General features: G+C 46.2%; 1 protein-coding gene and 1 long non-coding RNA gene across 9 annotated transcripts in view; one reads left to right on the forward strand and one right to left on the reverse strand.

Annotated features, from left to right (window-relative positions):
• The window catches only part of NOD1 (nucleotide binding oligomerization domain containing 1), a 62882-nt gene that overhangs the window by 4144 nt on the left and 37099 nt on the right, over nt 1-21639 (forward strand). For 5 of the 8 annotated variants that reach the window (XR_012010719.1, XR_012010720.1, XM_072783606.1 and 2 more), the window contains exons 2-3: nt 18296-18506; nt 18587-18897. Coding sequence is in view for 6 of the 8 variants with exons in the window: in XM_072783606.1 (XP_072639707.1) it covers nt 18664-18897 (234 nt within the window). In the remaining 2 variants the exon portion in view is untranslated. Of the gene's footprint in view, nt 1-16352; nt 16450-18295; nt 18507-18586; nt 18898-21639 lie in introns of all 8 variants that reach the window. The other 3 variants (XM_072783607.1, XM_072783609.1, XM_072783608.1) reach the window with 3 other exon arrangements.
• On the reverse strand, nt 8252-10976 carry LOC140608751 (uncharacterized). The gene is made up of 2 exons (XR_012010730.1): nt 10708-10976; nt 8252-8846 (listed from the first exon to the last, which is right to left on the reverse strand). It is a non-coding gene; the product is annotated as an uncharacterized lncRNA (long non-coding RNA).

Below are 21639 nucleotides of genomic sequence, written 5' to 3' on the forward strand. Positions count from 1 at the left end.
GGATAAGGTGTCTGACACTCATGAGCCTCAGTGTTTGTATCTGTAAAATGGGGATAACTCTACCTACCTATGTGGAAGGATTGATTTGAGGCCTGATGAGATGATGATGCATCTGATCGGTGGACCCTAAATAAAAGCAAACAGGTACATCGATTTACTTTGCACAGCCCTGAGCCAATAGCCCTCTGCGCTAGTTATCATTTCCCCCATTTTACAGATGAGATGACTAAGGCTTAGTGAGATGAAATAACTAGCTCGAAGGCAACAGAGAGTCAATGCTGCACCCAGGATTTGCAGCAGACCCCACTGAACCAGAGCTCCAGGAGCACCCCTCCCTCTGCTCACCTCCTCCTTGTTTCCACACCCGCCTTCTGTAATTGGCCGGCAGATGTGATTATGCTCTTGGAAGGGCTCTGTTTCTGGACGCAGGGCCCCAGCTTCCAAACAACTGTCTGGTTATGAAGTGAAAGTAAGACTCCTCCCCCACCCCAGATTTGCAGCTTTTAGATCTCGACTGTGGCTTCCACTGGCTGAACTAGTGGGTGGTGATGGGTGTGGTGGGGTTGGGGGAGCCCTGATACTCACATTGATGACTGTTACCAGAATGGGTTATGATGTTTATTTTGAGAAAAACGTCATCTCGGTGCACTGAGATTGCGAGCCTGGGTGTAATAAAACCTACCTTCCCCCGGACAGGTGTGTATGATACCTGGGGAGACAGAAACCAGGCCTGGAAGTTCCAGATGTGGTTCAGGCAAGAGGACACAAGAACATTCCCCTCCCACCCCAAAGTTCCAGGCCTGTTCCAAGTAGCTTGCCTTTTTTTTTTTTTTTTTTAATTTCCTACTCATCTTCTCTCTTCTGGACACCTCAGCAGCTTTTGCCTCTTTGGAGGATCTGGCAATCTCCCGAGAGGCCTGAGCCAGTGAAACTTGGGCCCAGATAAGCAAATTCTCCACTGAGTGAACTGTGGATGCTCTCGCCTTTCAGATAATGAGGTGGCAATTGTTTTTCTGGCTTTCCCCTGGGTGTGAAGCGCTCTGCTGGCTCCCCAGCCTGGTGTTGAGGGCTGTTAGGAAGCTATTTGTAGCTCCCCGTTCCTCCTGGCTCACTGGGGCTTCGGTTCTTCAGCGTATTTATTCAACAAGTATTATCAGAAGACCTGGCTAGTGCCAGCCTATTAAAATATTTGGGATCTGGGAATAAATGAAACAGTCTCAGCACCTGGCCAGATGGAGTTTGCAGGCTACCGGAGGAGGAAGGGATGTACCGCACAAATACATAGTTCTGTGCTAAGTGTTGCAAGGGAAAACGGTAGGATGTCATGAGATCAATCGAGTACCAGAGCTGTACTAGGATTAGGGAAGACTGGGGTATGCCTTTCCAAGAATGAGCCTTTTCAGCTAGGACTTGGGACGAAAAAGACCCAGAGCCTGCCAGACACAGGGAACAGCAGGTTGAAGGCTCAGAGGCGGGAATGAGCCGGCTGTGTGGGGGAACGTGCAGAGAGAGCTGAAGAATGAACCAAACTCAGGCCAAGCAGAGCCTCCTGGGCTGGAAAAGATTTGCAATTTTATTCTAAAAGGCAATGGCGGGGTGGGGGGGGGGCGGTGCTTGGGTGGCTCATTCGGTTAAGTGTCTGCCTTCGGCTTGGGTCATGATCCCTGGGTCCTGAGATCGAGCCCTGTGTCAGGCTCCATGATCAGTGGGGAGTCTGCTTCTCCTCTGCCCCTCATTCTGATCATTCTCTCTCAAATAAGTAAATAAAACAACAACAAAAAGGTATTGGGAGGCCTTGAGGAGATCCTCCCTCCCCCACCTGTTAGTAATCTACAAAAAAAAAAAAGTAATTAACAGTTCCTATTTGTTAAGCTTTATTTTTTTTTAATTTTTATTTATTTATGATAGTCACACAGAGAGAGAGAGAGAGAGAGGCAGAGACACAGGCAGAGGGAGAAGCAAGCTCCATGCACCGAGAGCCCGACATGGGATTCGATCCCGGGTCTCCAGGATCGCGCCCTGGGTCGAAGGCAGGCGCCAAACCGCTGCGCCACCCAGGGATCCCTTTGTTAAGCTTTATAAACCTTATTGTGTGAGACAATTCTGAAGGCAGAAATTATCGTCAATTTCTAGATGAACCAACTGAAGCTCAGAATAAAGTAAAAGCTGGCAGGACCAGGAATCCGAGCACCGGCTCTGTGGTTCTGTGGGGCAGATGTGTAAATGCGTGTGGGCCTCCTAGGCACGAGCATCCTTCAGCAGGAGCCTCAGTGGATGGATGTGGGTGGATTCCAGTACCTTCCTGGCTCCTTGGAAACAGGAACAAAAGGCCCCGAAGCGCAGAGGCAGGTTGGAAGTGTGGGTGTCAGAGCATCAGGGTCTGCAGATATAGCTGCTGGGAATCCCGTCCCCCCGCCCCTGCCACCCCGGCCAAGGGAAGGGGCATCGGACAGTTCTTCATGCTAGTCTGCTCTCCCTGTGGCTCTTCCCCAAAAGCCCTGAAAGATGTGCTTTCTCCACACTGTTCATCACCTGGGGAGTGCATACACTTAAAAGACACAGGGTTTTGGGAAAAAAAAGTCTTTTTTAGAGCTTTCAGGTCACAGAAAAAGCCTCCTAATCATATAAGAGGCTGAGACCTCACCACGGCATGCCGGCTTGCTTTGGGGGCAGGGGCTGGAGGACCGGATCCGTACTGCCCCCTTTCTCCGTACTCCTGTGATGAGGTCACAGAATGAGAGGCCATGCAGGTCATGTGTATTTGGGCCGGTGGGTGGGCCTGTTCCCTCAGGTAGGACGCACTGGGTGAGAACTCTGGAGGGCTCAGGCCCAGAGTGTTGCTGCCTCTTGGGGTACTTTGCATCCTCTTAACCCCTCAGCACCCTTCAGGGCCACCCTAGTACATCCCAGATACCCCGTGGCCAAGCTCCGGGGTAGATTTGTGTCTCAGGCGGTTCTGACTTGTGGCTGCATCAAGTGGGGTGAATAAAAGTCTCCAGCTAAGTGTTTTGGCAAGCAATCAGCAGTGTTTATTTACTCAAGGCCAAGTTTCAACTTCAGCCTCTTGAGGTGACTAATATATTCTGTTCCTATGGAGTGCCTTTCCTTTGAGAAGCCCCAGACACTTTCTCTGCTGGTTCTAAATGTCATCTCCAGATGTCGTGGGGCTTCTGGATCTGACGCTTCTGGAGCACTTTCTTCCCTGAGTACATAAATCCACTTACCAAGTTCCAGATCTGGGTCTCCTATTCAGGCCTCTGTTGTCTTCTGTTTTGAGATATTTCTATTCGCTGGCCCCTCAGAGATGAATAGCAAGCAGGGTGTTTTTGGAACTTTGTTTTTCAAAGCCTGGATAACACCAGAAAAATGTCTGGCAACAATTAATTGCACATCAGTCTCATAAGGCCTCCTGGCAGGCATTGTCACAAAGCATAAGTGATTTTGTGCCGAGAGCGTATATAGACAGTGCCCTGGAAGGCATGAGTTCTGGTTGAACTTTTTAAGACAGCAGCTAATACAAATGCCTTTGAGCAGTAGAAAGTACTGGTGCCTGCAAATCTGACTGTACCCACTAATAAACTTATTAGCAAGTGAGTGTGTGAACTCTGGGATTAACGTTCAATGCACGTTAATGAAGCACCTGCTATAAAAGTGCATGTGCCAGATTCATTCATTCAGCAGTTTTTTAGCTGCGTCCTCTATCTAGAGATACGGTGACTAACCCGAGAGACCCCATGCCCCGCAGTCAAATGCTGGGCCTCCAGGATGGGCCAGACTGAAGTCCTAGCCCAGTCTCCCTTCTTGACCAGGATAAGTCAAGACCAGTGCTGTTCTAAACACTGTGTGTATATTCACTCAGTGAACCCTCAGCAGCCTTAGGAGCTAGGTTCTGTTCTTATCTACATTTTAACACCAAAGCGCAGGGGGAGGCATGATGTCATTTGTCCTAATCGCACAGTTAGTGATTGGAATCAGGTAAGCTGGTTTCAGAGTGTCGGCCGTTCATTGCCACTGTCAATGTGAAGGGAGAAGTCAGGAAAGAAAAAGCTGAAGTTCCCCATCCTCTGTGAGAAATGGGAATAAAGTACTGAGGGAGTTCCCGGTGGGGAGAGAGGGGTGGAGCCCAGGAACAGGGTGAGGGGGTCCCACCTCCCCCATTCCAACAGGCTCAGCCCCTGCTGGGTGGGGAGATGTGGTCCTGCCACACAAGCAGGTATTTTAAATACGAAAGAAGCATTTGCCTGGGTGCTGGGAGACCTGGGTTCTGGTTCTGTTTGATCCACTTGGCCCAGGGCCTCAGTTTCCTCACCTCTAAAATGAGGGCATTGAACAACATTCTGTTCCACTCTGGAAGTCCATGGTTCCAGCAGAGAAGGGAAGGGCTGGCTCTGCATGCATTCTATGCAGAGTTTCTTTTCTTTTTTAAAAGTTTTTATTTATTATTCACAGAACACACAGAGGCAGAGACACAGGCAGAGGGAGAAGCAGGCTCCATGCAGGGAGCCCAGTGTGGGACTTGATCCCAGGACCCCAAGACCATGACCTGAGCCAAAGGCAGACGCTTGACCACTGAGCCACCCAGGTGCCCTCTACCCAGGGTTTCTGGACCAGAAGGCCTGACTCTGAAGGATGTGGAGGCAGACATTTGACTTCCCAGAAGGCCCCGGCAGTGTGACGGGACGTCTGCATTCCATCAGTGTCCACCCATCCTGAGTGATGACATCAGCTGGGGCTGCATTCCTTCCTTTGTAGGGAGGGTGGCAGTGTCTGTGTCTGGAGTCCTGTGGCGCTTTCACAAGAAGGGAAGATAGCAAAGAGATAGATGGAAGGGGGAGGGGAGAGGCGGGAGGGAGGAAGGCGAGGGAGATTATGGGAGACTTCTGTATCTGCTTTGAAATGCTGAGGGATTAAGGGCTTTCAGATACTTTAAATGAGTGTTAATGGAGCTCAAAAGCTTCCAATAATAATTGTAGCCTCATCCATCTGCTAAATTTTCTCTAGGGGGAACTGGTAGTTTCCTGGTGTGACAGAGGCATACTGGAGTGAGCTTGTTTTCCAGGATATGAATTTGAAAACAAAATAAGGCAAGTGAATAAAAATGATAACAGGGATGCCTGGGCATATAAGAAGAAACATTGAGGTTTCTCTTTGAGGGGCACCTGGGTGGTTCAGTGGTTGAGCATCTGCCGTGGGCTCAGGGCGTGATCCTGGGGTCCTGGGATCAAGTCCCACATCGGGCTCCCTGCAGGGAGCCTGCTTCTCCCTCTGCCTGTGTCTCGGCCTCTTTCTGTGTCTCTCATGAATAAATAAATAAAATCTTAAAAAAAAAAAAAAAAAAAGAACAACAGGAAACCCATGAAAGAGAGAGAGAGATCAATCTGTGTAGACCCATTAAAGAACGGCGGCTTGTGTTTATGTAATGTCAGAAGCCTGGGAGCATAATTGAGCTAGTGTTTTTTTGTGGATTGTACAGCAGGGAAAGTGGGAGCCAACTTGAGTTGACCCACTGGGTGTATTCTCTGCACAGCTCTGCCCATACTGTGTAGCAAATTGCTGGGCATTCGCTTTCTGTGAGATTGCTGTTGGGATGGGTTAGTCCACCCACTTGCTGTTGGGCGCCGTGAATACCCATTTGGTTCAAGTCAACAAACACAGTATAATTACCTTCATCATTTTAGAACTGGTCTGAGGAGGCTGTGGATCCTATTCACCAAAATGAATCTTATTCAAGAGAAGAGAAATTTCCTTGAGGAGAATGCAGATATGACCCTCACATTCTCTCTCTTTCTCTCTTTCTCTCTCTCTCTCTCTCAAATAAATAAATCTTAAAAACAATGTAAAAGGCTCTAAAGTAACTTTAAATTATACAAGTTTATAATCTTTTTCTGAAATGTTAAAACATTACAAATGAAAGTACTACACGATCCTGGTGCCCCCCTTCCCTGCCCAGAAGTGATCTCTATTCTCACAGAATGTGTCTTCTTCCAGATATTTTCTTTGCATTTATGTTTATAGATGTACGCTTGGAGAAAATATATAGTATTTTGTGTACTCCTAGTCCAGGCGATATAGGGTATAACATTTATGTAACCTGCCCGTATTTCTTCCTGCAACTTGCATTTTTCAAGTGACGCTATGTCTAGAAGATCTTTCTGTGTCAGTACAGATAGCTCTGTCATGTTTTTTTTCTTTAGATTTCTTATTTATTCATGAAAAACACAGAGAGGGGGAGAGAGAGAGAGAGAGAGGCAGAGACACAGGCAGAGGGAGAAGCAGGCCCCATGCAGGGAGCCCGACCTGGGACTCGATCCCCGGTCTCCAGGGTCAGGCCCTGGGCCGAAGGCGGTGCTAAACTGCTGAGCCACCTGGGCTGCCCTGTCACATTCTTTTTCATCACTGAGATGGTTCATACCAGACCATCCTGACTGGCAGTAGTGGTGACAGTGGCCTGGACTAAGGTGCAGTTCTGGCGTGGGGCAGGTAGCTGGGTGAAGGACAGGATGTGGGACCACAGCAAGTAGTCACCTCAGTCCAAATCAAGAGTATGCTTGACCTTCTTGTGTGCCTTTCTTCCTTTTTGATACCTTAGTCTTATTTTTTAATAGAGGACTGTAAGTCAGAGGTAGGCAGAGAATGGTGTTTTATTTTAACTCTTGATCAGTAGGGTCAATTTTATGGTATTGGAAAAAAAATTGTAGTGGCTTATCTTTAACTAAGGGTGGTCCTTTAATGCCATGGGGTTGTGTCCGAAAGGAACTGCTGTCTTGTGAAGGAAGGGTGAGGGCTGTGGTGTGCATCCTGCTCCCCCTCCAGCCAGCTGTCTGGCCTGCGACATCTCACTTCACCCCTCTGGGCCTCAGTTTCCCAACACATGAATGCTTTTCTTGTCCAAAAGCATGGTATCTGTCCTTCTGGCCTAGGTTACAGATAATCCCAAAATCTCAACAGCTCAAACAACAGAGGTGTGTGTCTTGCTCATACCCTGCCCATCACAGTCTGGCAGGAGGCAGTCCTCGCTGCCGTGATTTGTGGGCCTGGGCAGATGGAACAGCCACCTTCTTGCAGGAGCTGGTCCAAGTGCCAGAGGAAGTTGCACGCTGATTTCCGTTGCACTGAGGCAGAAAGCTTCCTACTCGGAGTAATTCCCTCCACTTCTGTTCACATTTCATGAGTGAAAGCAAGTGACCCAGGTGGGTATGGAAGTGTAACCCTTCCTGGTATCTAGGAAGAGAGTCCAAACCATTAGTTTGTTTCTTAAAGATTTTATTTTTAAGTAACCTCTACACCCAACATGGGGCTTAAACTCACAACCCTTAGATCAAGAGCCAAATGCTCTGCCCACTGAGCAGCCAGGTGCCCCACGAGTCCAAAACTATTTAACGGGCCTCCTACTTCTCTCACTGTGTTGTTTTTCAAGGAAGCAGGAGGAAAGTCTGTGAAACTGTCCTATGGTCAATTAAGTCATATCCCATATGCCGATCCTCTCTAGGTATAAAACCATTGACCTTTTTTTTCCCTCCAGCCTCCAAGTTTCCAGAGAGCAGCAACTTGTTGGAGAACTCACATTTCGAGAAATGAACAGAACTTGGCAGCAGGGGGACAGGGGAGGGCGGTGGCAGGTGGCGAAGGGGTCAGGGTAGGTGCAGAGGCGCACAGCCCTGGCCAGATTCCATAGCACCTGGATGCTGGCAAAGCTGGCTTTGGTTTTGCGTGTTTGTTTGGTTTCCAGATTCCAAGTGGACACTTGCCACAGTAGAAATGCTTGTCGAGTGGCCTGGCTCCACAGAGCTCCCTGTTGAAAACACTCTGGGTTGTAATGCTAAGTCAGCATCTGTCCCACTGTTAAAGAACGTTTGAAGGACTAGGCCTCAGATCTGTTAGGAATCTTATCTGGCATTGCAACACCAATTTGTGGAAAGCTGTGTCATTTTTTCTGAAATCCATATCATTCAGGCCCAGGATGAGTGATGATTCCCGGGAAAAGAGTGAAATCCTGAGGCCAGCGTAGCTGATGGGAAATGATTTTTCTTGAGGTTTCTGTTCTTGATCTAGGCTGTGTCAGTTGGGGTGGAAACCAGATCCTGTCTACTCATCCTAGGTGTCGACATTCATAGTTATACTCTGGGCAGGGTGGCCCCTGCACCCCGGCTTTGCTGGATGATTCTGCACAGAGCAAAGCTGCTGCTGAATGAACGAGTTTGCTAGCATCTAACTCACTGTCTCACTCACAGAAAACACTGAGGCCTTCTCTGTTCATAGAGGTTTATTCTAAAACTTATTATATCTGTATAATCTTATTTTTTTAAAAGAATTTTTTAAAAAGATTTTATTTATTTATTCATGAGAGAGACACACACTGAGAGACAGAGATACAGGCAGAGAGAGAAGCAGGCTCCCTGCGTGGAGCCCAATGTGGGACTGGATCCCAGGACCCCGGGATCACACTCTGAGCTGAAGGCAGGTGCTTAACCGCTGAGCCACCCAGATGTCCCTCTTTATAATCTTATTAAAAAGATCCACGGGATAAGGGATGGCACCCCTGGGTGGCTGAGGAGACTGTGTCCTCAGCCTTGGCTGAGCCCTCGTGTGCTGGGTGGGGGTTATTGGGACTCAGTGTGGCTCACGTTCAAACTCCGAAGGGACAGGAGCTCTAAGCCCTCTCCGGGTCACTTGTCCCCAGCAGGACTGATGGAGGCCTGGGGGGAGCTGCCTCATTTCCCATTTGATGTGCTCCCCCACGCTTGGAATCTTTTGTTCTGTGCATCTGTCTGATGGCTAACCTCGTGGACCTCCGTTTTCTGATTTCTAAGTTGGCGTTATCAATTCCTCTGCCGCTTAGGGTTGTCCTAAGAATCGAGTGAGATAATAGAGAAGATTAAATCAGGTGATAATTACTAGTATTTACTCAGTGCCTGGTCTAGGCACTTTGAATATTAACTCAGTCCTTGCAGCAGCACTTTGAGGCAGGGACTGCCCCTGTGATGAAACTGAGGCCCTTGGGGAGCCTGGGCGGCTCAGTGGTTGAGCACCTGCCTTCAGCTCAAGGTGTGATCCCAGGGTCCTGGGATCGAGTCCCGCATGGGGCTCCCCGCAGGGAGCCTGCTTCTCCCTCTGCCTGTGTCTCTGCCTCTGTGTGTGTGTGTCTCTCATGAATAAATAAATAAAATATTAAAAAAAAGAAAGAAAGAAAAAAAGAAACTGAGGTCCAGAGAGGCTGGCTCACTTGCTAATGAGTGGTGGGCCCCTCAGCCTGGCTGGCTCCAGGGACCACACCTGGCCCCTACGTCACTGTAGCTCTCAGAGGGAGTGGAAAGCATTAGCTGGATGCTGGGCCCCTAGTAAAGGGCTTGCTCAGTGGGGCCACCATGCAGCACAGGGTTTGACACCTGGCCTCTGGAGAAGGACGCAGGAGGCTGGCATCCTGGAGTCTTTCCAGTGTCCCTCCCCTACTGGGTCCCCTGTGGCCTTTCCATGGGTCCTATTGCTGGTAGCATGTTGTCCTGCGACTGGCCCCCGCAGATAGGGGCGTCTGGGTTTGCTGCGGTGGTTCGGGCAGGCAGGCCCAGGCTGGGAAGGTGTTACCCCTGGACGTCATCTTTGGTCCTCCAATTTGGCATGTGGAATTTCTCAGTTACGAGGCTTTAAAAGAGCAAAGAGAGGCAGGTAGCTCCTATTTTTTCTTTATGAAATAAAAACCCGGTAAGTAGAGCATCTTTCAGGAACCAGCTTCTGCCGCTCAAGTGAGGGCTTTGGTGGTTACACAGACACACAAGATACTGGGCAAGTTACAGCAGATGTATATAGTGTGATGCAAGCAAGCAAAAGAGCGGTGTAGGCATAACTGCACATAGAGAAAAGCAGAAAGGGAATACTCCAGAATGTTAACAGTGGTGTAGGTGATTTGGCTTTTTCTTTAATTTTCTTTTCCTTTCTTTTTCTCTTTTTACTTTTTGCATTCCCCAAAGTTTCCACAGTGAGCAGCTAAATTGCTTTTATACTTGGGGAAAGTTATTAAAACATAAAAAGGAACATCTGTGGAGATGAATGTCTTTATAAAGTGTTTTTTATCTTAGCATCTCAGTTGCAAAGAATGCGCATTAACTTTCAGGGTCCCTTGGGATAGTAGAGAAGGAAGAAAGCAACAGCACTAGGCAAAATCCCTCTTTAGAAAGTGAAACTGAGTGTGGGGGAAGGGCCTTCCCAAGATCCCAGGACTTGGGGGGGGAGGGGCTGGAGTCCCAGTCACCCTGTCCCCAGGTGGGGCTCCTTTATTTATTTATTCATGAAAGACACACACAGAGGCAGAGACATAGGCAGAGGGAGATGTAGGCTCCATGTGGGGAGCCCGATGTGGGACTGGATCCTGGGACTCCATCCTGAGACTCGATCCCAGGACCCCAGAATCATGCCCTGGGCCAAAGGCAGGCGCTAAACCACTGAGCCACCCAGGGATCCCCAGTGGGGCTCCTTTCTAAGCGGATCCTTTCCCCTATGTGTCCCTGTGACCTCATCTCATGCATCCTGACAGTGGGCCAGCTGCAGGGCCCCGCTAAGCACCCTGCCCACCCACCAACACCCCCCCCTCTCCCGCCCAGGCCTCAACTGCCATCCCCAGACTCCTGGCTCACACGGACCTCCCTTCATCCTGGGGCTCCAAGGTCACCTTGGGGAGAAGTCTTTGCTTTGCTCCCTGCATTCTTCTCTTACCGTGTTTTCCTTGCGTTTGGTGGCCTGCTAGGTTTCTGTTGATGCTTTGCCTCTCTTGTCTGTGAGCCCCCTGAGGGCGGGGGTACATGGCCTTTATGCATGAGGAAGGCAAACGAAAAAATGAATGGGCCTGAGGTCTCAGCTCTCCAGCAGGCCTGCTCACCTCCCCGGTGCTCTTCAGCTGGGAGGGCACCACTGCTGACGGTTTTGCAATAAGGCTGCCTTGTAGTAGCACTCTCTGGAAGGTGTGGCTTCATGCTACTAGAGACCTACTTCCCCTCCGGCTTTTCCTGGCTGCTGCCCAGTAAAGGAGAGGGTGGTGGCAGCCAGAGAGCGTGGGGACCTGCACCGACCATGTGCTTGCTCTCATCTACTGCTTGTTTTAAATAAATTCCTGATCTTAGAGAAGCTCTCAGTTTTGTATTGTGGAGTATGATGTTCTTTGTGGGTTTTTGATATATGGCCTTTATTATGTTGATGTACGGTCCCTCTAAACCCACTTCACTGAGAGAATTTTTGTTTTTGTTTTGAAAGAGAGAGAGAACAGAGTGTGTGTGGGGGGAGGTAGAGGTAGAAGGAGAGAGAGGATCCTAAGCAGATGCAGGGCTCAATCTCACAACCCTGAGATCATGACCTGAGCTGAAATCAAGAGTTGGACATTTCACTCACTGATTGAGCCCCCCAGGCACCCCTGTTTTTCTTTTCTAATGTATGCATGTAAATAAATTTCTATGGCTTCTATAATTGTATTTCACAAATGCTGCTATGTTGTATTTTCATTATTATATGGTTCAAACTATTTTCTAATTTCTGTTTCTTCTTTGACCAGTTGGTTTGGGGATTTTCTAGGCATCTTTTTATCTTTGATTTCTAGCTTGATTCCACTATGGTCAGAGAATATACTCTGGATGATTTCAGTTCTTTAAAATGTGTTAAGAATTTGCAGGGCACCTGGGTGGCTCAATCAGTTAAGCGTCTGCCTTCCACGCGGATCATGAGTCCAACGTCCCAGCATTGAGCCAGCCGCATCAGGCTCCCTCTCCTGCTTCTTCTGCCCCTCCGTCTGTTCCTGCTCATTTTCTCTCTCTCAAATAAGTAAAATCTTTTTGAAAATGTGTAAAGAACTTGCTTTAAGTCTGTTTTGACTAATATTACACGTGCACTTAAAATGCTAAGCATTCTGTTGCTGTTGGGTGTGTGCTCTATAGATGTCAGTGAGGAGCCTTGTTACTCTGTTCAGATTCTCCATATTCTGACCGTTTGCTAATTTGTCCTCTTTTTGTTCTTTCAGTTACTCTGAGGCATGTATTAAAGTCCTCCATTGTTTTTTTTTAATTTTTATTTATTTATGATAGTTACAGAGAGAGAGAGAGAGAGAGAGAGAGGCAGAGACACAGGCAGAGGGAGAAGCAGGCTCCATGCACCGGGAGCCCGACGTGGGATTCGATCTCGGGTCTCCAGGATCAAGCCCTGGGCCAAAGGCAGGCGCCAAACCGCTGCACCACCCGGGGATCCCCTAAAGTCCTCCATTGTGACTGTAGATTTGTCTAGTTCTTTTATGACTGTCAATTTTTGCTTTATTATTTTGAAAATGTTGCTAGGCGCATAAAAATTAACACATTTGTATCATCTTTTAGAATTGATCATTTTATCATTACGAAATGCTTTTCTATCTCCAGTAACATTTCTTCCCTTAAATTCTATAATCTGACTATAGTCGCCCCAGCTTTTTTTTTTGATAAGGGTGTATCTCCTTTCTTTTCCTGTTTGAGGAAATGAATGAATGGAACTCCATTTTATTTAAGATGTGTTTCTTTAAGCAGCATGTAGTTTTTTTCTATCAAGTCCGACAAACTGTTTTATAATTAGTGTATTTAGCAATTTACATGTAATGGAATTACTAATACATTTGGATTTATATCTGCTGTCTGGTTTCTATTTGTCTTGGCTGTTCTTTCACCTTTGAATCTCCCTGTCTTCTTTTAGAATTAAGTGTATTTATTATTCCATTTCTTCCTTCTATTGTCTACATTTTAGTGAGAGTCTTAAAGATAATAATCTGAATCTTTAAATTATTACTGTCTAAAAGTAATACTAGGGCAACCAGCTGGCTCAGTCACTGGAGCGTATGGCTCTTAATTTCGGGGTCATGGGTTCAAGTCCCATGTTGGGCATACTTAAAAAAACAAACAGAATAAAACAAAGTCACAGTCTTGCCTAGTACCTGAAAGTGCTTTGACTTTAGAACACTTTAATTCCATTTATTCCCCTCCACCTTTTGTGTTATTGCTATTATACATGTTAACTCTATGTATATTTTAGACTCCACAAGATGTTAATATTGTTTTGTTCAGTCAATACACATTTCTATTTACTCACGTAAAACTTTACATTCCTCTCATTTTGTTTTTGTCTTGGGATCATTTTTCTTCTACCTGAGAAACTCTTTAGTATTTATTTTAAAATATTGCAGCTAGGCTGACAATAAAATCTCTCAGTTTTTATTACCTGGAAATGTATCTTGCCTTTAAAAAATCACCTTCATTGTTGATATAATTTCATACAATAACATTCACAGATTATAAGTGTACAGATTGATGACTTTTGAAAATGCATGTGTGTATACGTATATGTGTGTGTGTATAGGTATGGTATATAATAGACTCTTAAACAACACTGGTGACTTGTTGTTGGCCTCTGTGAGAGTCAGAAACTACTATATCACAGCTAGAAGCAGATGAAATCTGTTTAAAAAAACAAAATTGTCAGAACCTCTGAATCTTTCCAGAAAGCAAATTTCTAGAATGGGAAGTTACTAAATTGAACTTTTCACAGGCTCTTGATAGATACATACTGTTAAATGGGTTCCCAGATGGTCTCCACCAGGATGCATCCCTACCCATGGCGGACGGAAGTCTCTGTCTCATGATACTATCAATAGCATTTTTGACAAAAATGCCTTGACAAAAAATAGTTCTTATTTTTAATCTTTTCGAGCGTGAAAAGCTGTAAATCTGTTATCGACAGTTGAAAGGAATTGTACACCAACTATAAAACCAGTGGGTCCCCTACTTATTTCCTTTCTGAGTTCACAAAACTGTCAGTGATCTCACCTTTTTAACTACCTGCCTCACTGACTTTCTGAGAAACTAACCTGAAGAGCCAATTCAGAGTCATTCCTGGCCTCAGTATTTTAGATGGAGGGGGGACAGGGCAGGAGCTCCAATGCCCTTCTACCATGGGTAGTGGTAGCCACAGTGGTGGCTGCTCTAGAGCTACACCATTCAGCACAGTAGCCACTGGCCACCGTCGCTGTTGAGCACTTGATGTGTGGCTGGCCCAAATTGAGAAGTGCTGTAAGTGTAAAGTGCACACTGGAATTCAGAGCCTTAGTATGAAAAAAAATGAATGTAAGATGTTTCATTAATTCTATATTGAAATAAGAAATTTAATATATTGGGTTAAACAGAACATTATGAAAATTAATTTCTTTTTACTTTGTGGCTACTAGAAAATCTTAGATTACACATTATATTTTATTTCTATTCAACATAGAGAGTTTCTCTCTTCTGTCTCTATTTCTGTTTTCCTTTGATTGCCTGCCCTCCCCCAGTACTTGCTTTGTTTTCTTCAGAGAAGCTTCCCTGCGCCTTTTATGGAGACTCTACAGACTTTATATTTAGTTCAGAAGTTCAAATTGCAAGATGGGACCTGGGCACAGATCTCTGTAAGTAGCCTAAGGTGGTGGATTGATGCTGGGATTCTGTTACCTGGGGACTAAACGTCTGTGAGGGCAGATTACAAACCCAGGAAGAAGAGGAGGGGATGGAGGTGCCATCTAACCCCCTCAGCTCCCAAGGGGCTCCCTCCCCATCAATAGGCTCTACCTCAACTTGCCTTTGTCTCAAGAGATGGCTTTTGGTGGCAGACCAGCCCACCTCTGACCTTTTCTGCTTCATTTGTCTACTTCATCTTCCTCTTTTGTTCTGTGATGAGTCTTATTTTCTGGCCATCTCCATTGGCTTAATGGTTCTTTTGGTTGTTTGCTGGACTTGCCTCACCAGGATATCTGCCTTCAGTCTTTTCCAATACTATGGCTCCAGGTGAACCCCAGCCACTGGAACAGGTCCAGCTCACCAAACCTGACCCTGATCCAGCCTTGGTCTTCTGTTTGCCTGAACGTGACACCTTGACCATCTTCACTAGGCAGACCCATCTTTTACTGGGTAAAGACCATGATGGATCCCCTGTCAGGCCTAGGAGATCTCTGGCTCTGTTCGGTATTTTGGTAACCAGATGCCCATGATGTGGATTTATCTATGGTGCCCCAGGGTATAGATTTGGTCTTCCCTTGGATCATGTTTACCAGGCAGGTTCAACTTTTTTTGTTTCCTCTTCCACCAGCCATACCTCAAGTTCCCGCTGGATTGAGCTAATTCCACAAATATGATTAAATCTCAAACCGGGGCTTTGGAAATTATAGAACAACAGCCTCCTTGCCAGCTGGCTGACATGGCATTTGTTGCTTTCCTTAGGTGGCCATAAATCAAGAGGCTGAAGTTTCTGCCTTTGATAGCAAAAGGTGGAGATATCTTTAAGATAAGCAGGGTCGCTGTGGGCAGGCTGAGGGGAGAAATCACTGGTATTGTGGGAATTTCAGGCTCAGAAGAGACAAGAGCTGTGAGTAACACGGGGCCCTCAGTGTAGATGGACATGGATGAGGTTTGAACAGGTGAAACGAACACCCTTCCTAGCCTTGTTCCAGCCCAGCAGCCATGCCTGCAAAACACTCATGAAATAAGCAAGCAGTTCCCTTTCCAGTTCTCTTAGATTAAGGATTAGTGCAAAGAAAGTCTCAGTTTTGTGCTATGTCTTTAACACCCTCAAATGCTTCTACAAGCAAGCAGGCCCCAGACCTCAGATGTTTCCAGGCAGCCCTGTTGAGGTGGAATACAATAGCATGGTTTTATTTCCGGAGAATTTATTTTTGTGTTATTTCCTATTTATTGAAAGTGCTGGTTTTCATTTATAATGGTGATATAAAATTTCCTTTAAAATTTGGGGCACCTGGGTGGCTCTGTCAGTTAAGTGCCTGCCTTTGGCTCAGGTTATGATCCCACATCAGGGTCTCTGCTCAGCAGGGAGCCTGCTTCTCCTTCTCCCTCTGTCTGCTGCTCCCCCTGCTTTTGCTCTCTCTGTTAAATAAATAAAATCTTTATAAAAATTAATCTGAGTTTTAAAATAGTCAACTTATGGGGAATAGGGAGTACACTTGCTGTGATGTAACATATGGAAGTATTGAATCACTATAGTGTCTACCTGAAACTAACATAACACTGTGTTAACTATACTAGAACTAAAACAAATGAAAAACAAAACAAAACAAAACAAAATCAATCTAAAGCTACAAAGCTAAGCAAATAAAGTACAGGTGGGACTCAATTGTGGCCAAAAAATAATATAAATGAATATGTTGCCCAAATGACATTTAGAAAACATTGTCATGAAGGAAGAAGATACAGAGAGTACTCCAGCATCCTAGAGTTCTGGATTTAAAACTACCCCATCATCAATTTCATTAATTTATTCACCATTCATTACAATGGTATTTTCAAAGAAACTTGTCTTTTTTTTTAATTTTGCAGATTCCAGAAAAATATTGGAAATTAAAGATTTCAGAAGAGAAAGTTGTTTTAAAATATTCTGATTTACTTCAGAGAATAATGCTGGAAACTTAAAACGGTATCATTTTCCCCTAATGTATTTATTTTTTTTTAAGATTTTATTTATTTATTGAGACACACACACACACACACACACACACACACACACACAGAGAGAGAGAGAGAGAGGCAGAGGGAGAAGCAGGCTCCATGCAAGGAACCCGACGTGGGACCAGATCCCGGGTCTCCAGGATCACGCCCTGAGCTGCAGGTGGCTTTAAACCACTGCGCCACCTGGACTGCCCCTTCCCCTAATTTAAATTTAATATTATCTACCGGTATCCCTTCAGGGAACCATTTTTTCAAATGCTGTGGATCCTAAAATAGGTCATATGATTGACCACAGTGGAAAAGGCTGAATTAACATCTAAGAGGCAAGCATACGTCTAGTATGGTAGTTAACTAACCAGTCATTTCCACCCATGAAAGTTCTTTTTGCTAAGGATGTCTTGCCCTCCCGCTACTTAGAATGTTAAATTGTACTATTCTCTTGCTCAGTCACTCAGGTTATAAAAGGAAAGTTATTGTGTGGGTCCCACTGAGAAATCTCTGTAAGGCTTGCAGTGTTTAGCAAATTGACATAAAAGAAGGAAAAATGGATATGTGTAAAGGACCAGGAGACTTGTGTGACTTGGGGGGTAAAATCAAGAACTGCTGGACTTGAACGTTTACAGATGTGGGCTTGTAAGAGATCCAGTAATGACAGTGACAGTGTTTACAAGTCATTTTGGGGGTGGCAGGGCTCAACAAAAAAGTATAAAAATGATCTCTCTGGGATATGTGAGTTTTCCTACCTCAAGGAGGGACTAAGTGGCCAGTTTAAGGCCTTTCTACTTCCAAGATAATGACCCACTTTATATACACAAGGATGAGTGGAGAAGTGGCCGAAGGATCTTATGGTATAAAAAAGGAAATCAGTGCAATGTGGGGGTCACTCAGATGAACCCAGATTAGTTTTTAATACCCAAATAAAATGGCTCGGGTCCCTGTTTGTACCCAGATGGAAGCTCAGCAGATGCACAAGGTTTTCAAGGTTTCCAGGAAGATGGCTTTTCCTGGTCATCTGCCACTTGGAAGTCCATGTCACCTTGTCTGCTGCCCTCCGTCTGTCCTGCTTCACTCCAGACGTGGTTGTTATTCCTCCTTCATGCCCCAGAGTGCTTGGTATATGGCAGACTTTGCTAGAAGTGTGAGGATAGCTGGAGCAGGGCTGCAGGAGGACTACGGCACAGCCCAGAATGGGCAAAAGTGATGGAAACGTCCCTGTTCCCAGGTTCCTGGGCTCTGGCTAACACAGGTGACTTCATGCTGGCTATCTTCCTCCTCAGGCCATTTTGCGCTCAGACCCTCTCTCTCAGCAACTCCCCAACCCTCAGCCAACCATGGTGCTCCCAATTCCTTTTTATGAAAAATAATATACCTTCCCATCTCTATCCCAGGCTGGGATTGAGGCACACTTTTAAAAATTATTATTATTTAAGAGATAATAAAGACGTTTTGCTATACAAAAGGGTGTCTAGGGGATCCCTGGGTGGCTCAGCAGTTAAGCACCTGCCTTCGGCCCAGGGCCTGATCCTGGAGCCCCACGGTTGAGTCCCACGTCAGGCTCCCTGCATGGAGCCTGCCTCTCCCTCTGCGTGTGTCTCTGCCCCCCTCCCTCTCTGTGTCTGTCATGAATAAATAAATAAAATCTTTAAAAACAAAACAAAACAAAACAAAACAAAAGGGTGTCTACCTCTGGTCACCCTCCCTAGGCATGTAACCCACAAGCGGAAGCAATTCAATTATGATTTTTTTCTTTAATGTATCTCAGATCACCATCTTTTTTTTAAAATTTATTTTTAATTATTATCATTTTTTTTTAGAGAGAAGAGACTGTGTGAGAGCCAGGGGAGGGGCAGAGGCAGAGAGAGAGAGAGAAAATCTTAAGCAGATTCCACTGTAATCACAGAACGTGAAGGGGGGCTCAATCTCAAGATTGCGAGATCATGACCTGAGCCCAAGTCAAGAGTCACGTGCTGAGCCACCCAGGTGCCCCTCAGATCAGCATCTTAAGCAGGACTCCTCCTGCTTGAAGTAAGTTTCCAGGACCAAAGAGGAGGGGAAGCATCTTTTCCATGACTTTTGCTTCACTGTGATTTCGTTGGTCTCTTTAGGGGCGGCACTGAGAGAGAGGTGGGTGCCCTGGATCCTGATCGCCTCCTGCCAGGAAGATACATGTAGCCAAAGATGAATGTGGGCAAAGCAGTCCCTCGTTCCTTTAGCCATGGAAAAGCAGAGTCACGGTGAGATGGGGATAATCCCATCAGAGTCTCACTCCCACATTAAATTGCTGAAAATCAACCGGGAACTTCTGGTCACTCACATCCGCAACACCCAGTGTCTGGTGGACAACTTGCTGGAGAATGACTACTTCTCTTCCGAAGATGCGGAGATCGTGGGTGCCTGCCCCACGCAGCCCGACAAGGTACTGGTGACAGGGGCTGCCATTGGCGGCCTGCATGTCTCGGTAGCCAGAAGGGGCTTCTCGGGGGACCTGAGGGAAGACCTCTGGGCATTTAGCACGTTGGCGGGATTTCCCGTTGGGGTCACTTACAGAGCAGAAACACTTGAGCTACCAGCTTATTATACAGTTCCATATTTCTGAGTTGGTGTGGGGAGCAGACTCCTCTCACCTCTCCTGTCTGCTTGGGGCACGTATGGCTTCCAAAGCCTGTTGTTTTCAATCCACTTTCTATTAGGAGGAGGGAAAAAGGTAACGACCATCAAACACTAGCGAGTGATGTTCATTCAGCGCCTCTGAACTCCAGAGAGCCGCTCACTGCTGGGTAAGACTCTTGAGAATGGCCTTGCCTCTGGTTTGGGAACAAACACATCCCAGCCTGGTCTACAGCGAAGACTTTTCCACACTCCCCTCATTTATGTGAGAGAGAGAGAGGGACAGTGAGTGAGCACGGGCAGAGGGAGAAGGGGAAGCAGAGGCAGAGGGAGAAGCAGATCCCTGCTCCATTCCAGAACCCTGAGATCATGACCTGAGCTGAAGGCAGTTGCTTAACTGACTGAGCCACCCAGGCGGCGCCCCTCACTGTGGGAAGTCTAAACAGCCCTTAGTTCCCTTTTAGCTTTGTGTCATGTCCTGAAAAATAGAATTGGCAAGACCCAAAATTCTTGGTTGGAGGAGTGATAGAACTTGTTTGCAAGGTGCTCCTGCCAGGCTCCGGGGAGACCAGAGGGTTTTGGGGGAAAAGCACAGTAGCTGACTTGTGTAATTCCCCCCTCCTGCATTTTTAATAATACAAGAAAGCTTTTTTAGGGTATAGCTTACATACGGGTATATGTCAGCCCTTGGCTCTGTGGCCCAGCACCTACCCCATTCTGCTTATGCAGCTACTTTTTTTATTGTATATTTTTTGTTGGAGTTCGATTTGCCAACATATAGCATAACACCCAGGGCTCATCTCATCAAGTGTCCCCCTCAATGCCCATCACCCAGTCACCCCAACCCCCTCCCCACCCCCCCTTCCACTACCCCTTGTTCGTTTCCCAGAGTTAGGAGTCTCTCATGTTCTATCACCCTCACTGATACTTCCCACTCATTTTCTCTCCTTTCCCCTTTATTCCCTTTCACTATTTTTTATATTCCCTGAATGAAGGAGACCATACAATGTTGGTCCTTCTCCGATTGACCTACTTCCCTCAGCGTAATACCCTCCAGTTCCATCCACATCGAAGCAAATGGTGGGTATTTGTCGTTTCTAATGGCTGAGGAATATTCCATTGTGTATATAGACCACATCTTCTTTATCCATTCATCTGTTGATGGACACCGAGGCTCCTTCCACAGTTTGGCTATTGTGGACATTTCTCCTATAAATAAACATCAGGGTGCAGGTGTCCTGCCATTTCACTGCATCTGTATCTTTGGGGTAAATCCCCAGCAGTGCAATTGCTGGGTCATAGGGTAGCTCTATTTTTAACTCTTTGAGGAATCTCTGCACAGTTCTCCAGAGTGGCTGCACCAGTTCACATTCCCACCAACAGGGCAAGAGGGTTCCCCTTTCTCCGCATCCTCTCCAACATTTGTGGTTTCCTGCTTTGTTAATTTTCCCCATTCCCACTGGTGTGAGGTGGTATCTCATTGTGGTTTTGATTTGTATTTCCCTGATGGCAAGTGATGCGGAGCATTTTCTCATGTGCATGTTGGCCATGTCTGTGTCTTCTTTGGTGAAATTTCTGTTCATGTCTTTTGCCCATTTCATGATTGGATTGTCTGTTTCTTTGCTGTTGAGTTTAATAAGTTGTTTATAGATCTTGGAAACTAGCCCTTCACCTGATATGTCATTTGCAAATATCTTCTCCCATTCTGTAGGTTGTCTTTAGTTTTGCTGACTTTTCTTTTGCTGTGCAGAAGCTTTTTATCTTGATCAAGTCCCAATAATTCATTTTTGCTTTTTGTTTCCCTTGCCTTCATGGATGTATCTTGAAAGAAGTTGCTTGGCCAATGTCAAAAAGGGTGTTGCCTGTGTTCTGTACGATTTTGATGGATTTTTGTCTCACACTTAGATCTTTCATCCATTTTGAGTTTATCTTTGTGTGTGGTGTAAGAGAATGGTCTAGTTTCATTCTGCACATGGCTGTCCAATTTTCCCAGCGCCATTTATTGAAGAGACTGTCCTTTTTCCAGTGGATAGTCTTTCCCCTATGCAGCTACTTTGTCCCAGCACCGCTCATTCCTGGCCAGCAGCAGTGTTAGCTTAACAGGGGTGGACATAGCTCTGGTTTGTGAGTCTGACTTTGTACTTTTAAGTTCATGGAAGCCTCCCAGCTTTTTATTTTTTTTTTAAAGATTTTATTTATTCATGAGAGACACACAGAGAGAGAGAGAGAGGCAGAGACACAGGCAGAGGGAGAGGCAGGCTCCATGCGTGGGGCCTGATGTGGGACTCGATCCTGGGTTTCCAGAATCACACCCTGGGCCAAAGGCAGGCGCTTAACCATTGAGCCACCCAGGGATCCCCCACCTTCCAGCTTTTTAGAGCTGTATTGTTTAATTTCTTCTTAAGGTGGGTCCCTTTCCCAGATTCCAGGCCTTCATAGGTAGTATCTCACACCTCTGGGTGGACAGCCAAGTTCGAGGACGTAGTAAGAGCTTGGAGCCCTAGTGTGGGCCTGTGCGGTGGCAGGACTCCCCAAGCACTAGCTCACCCCC

Source organism: Canis lupus, chromosome 18, assembly GCF_048164855.1.
Source record: "Canis lupus baileyi chromosome 18, mCanLup2.hap1, whole genome shotgun sequence".
Taxonomy (NCBI): Eukaryota; Metazoa; Chordata; class Mammalia; order Carnivora; family Canidae; genus Canis; species Canis lupus.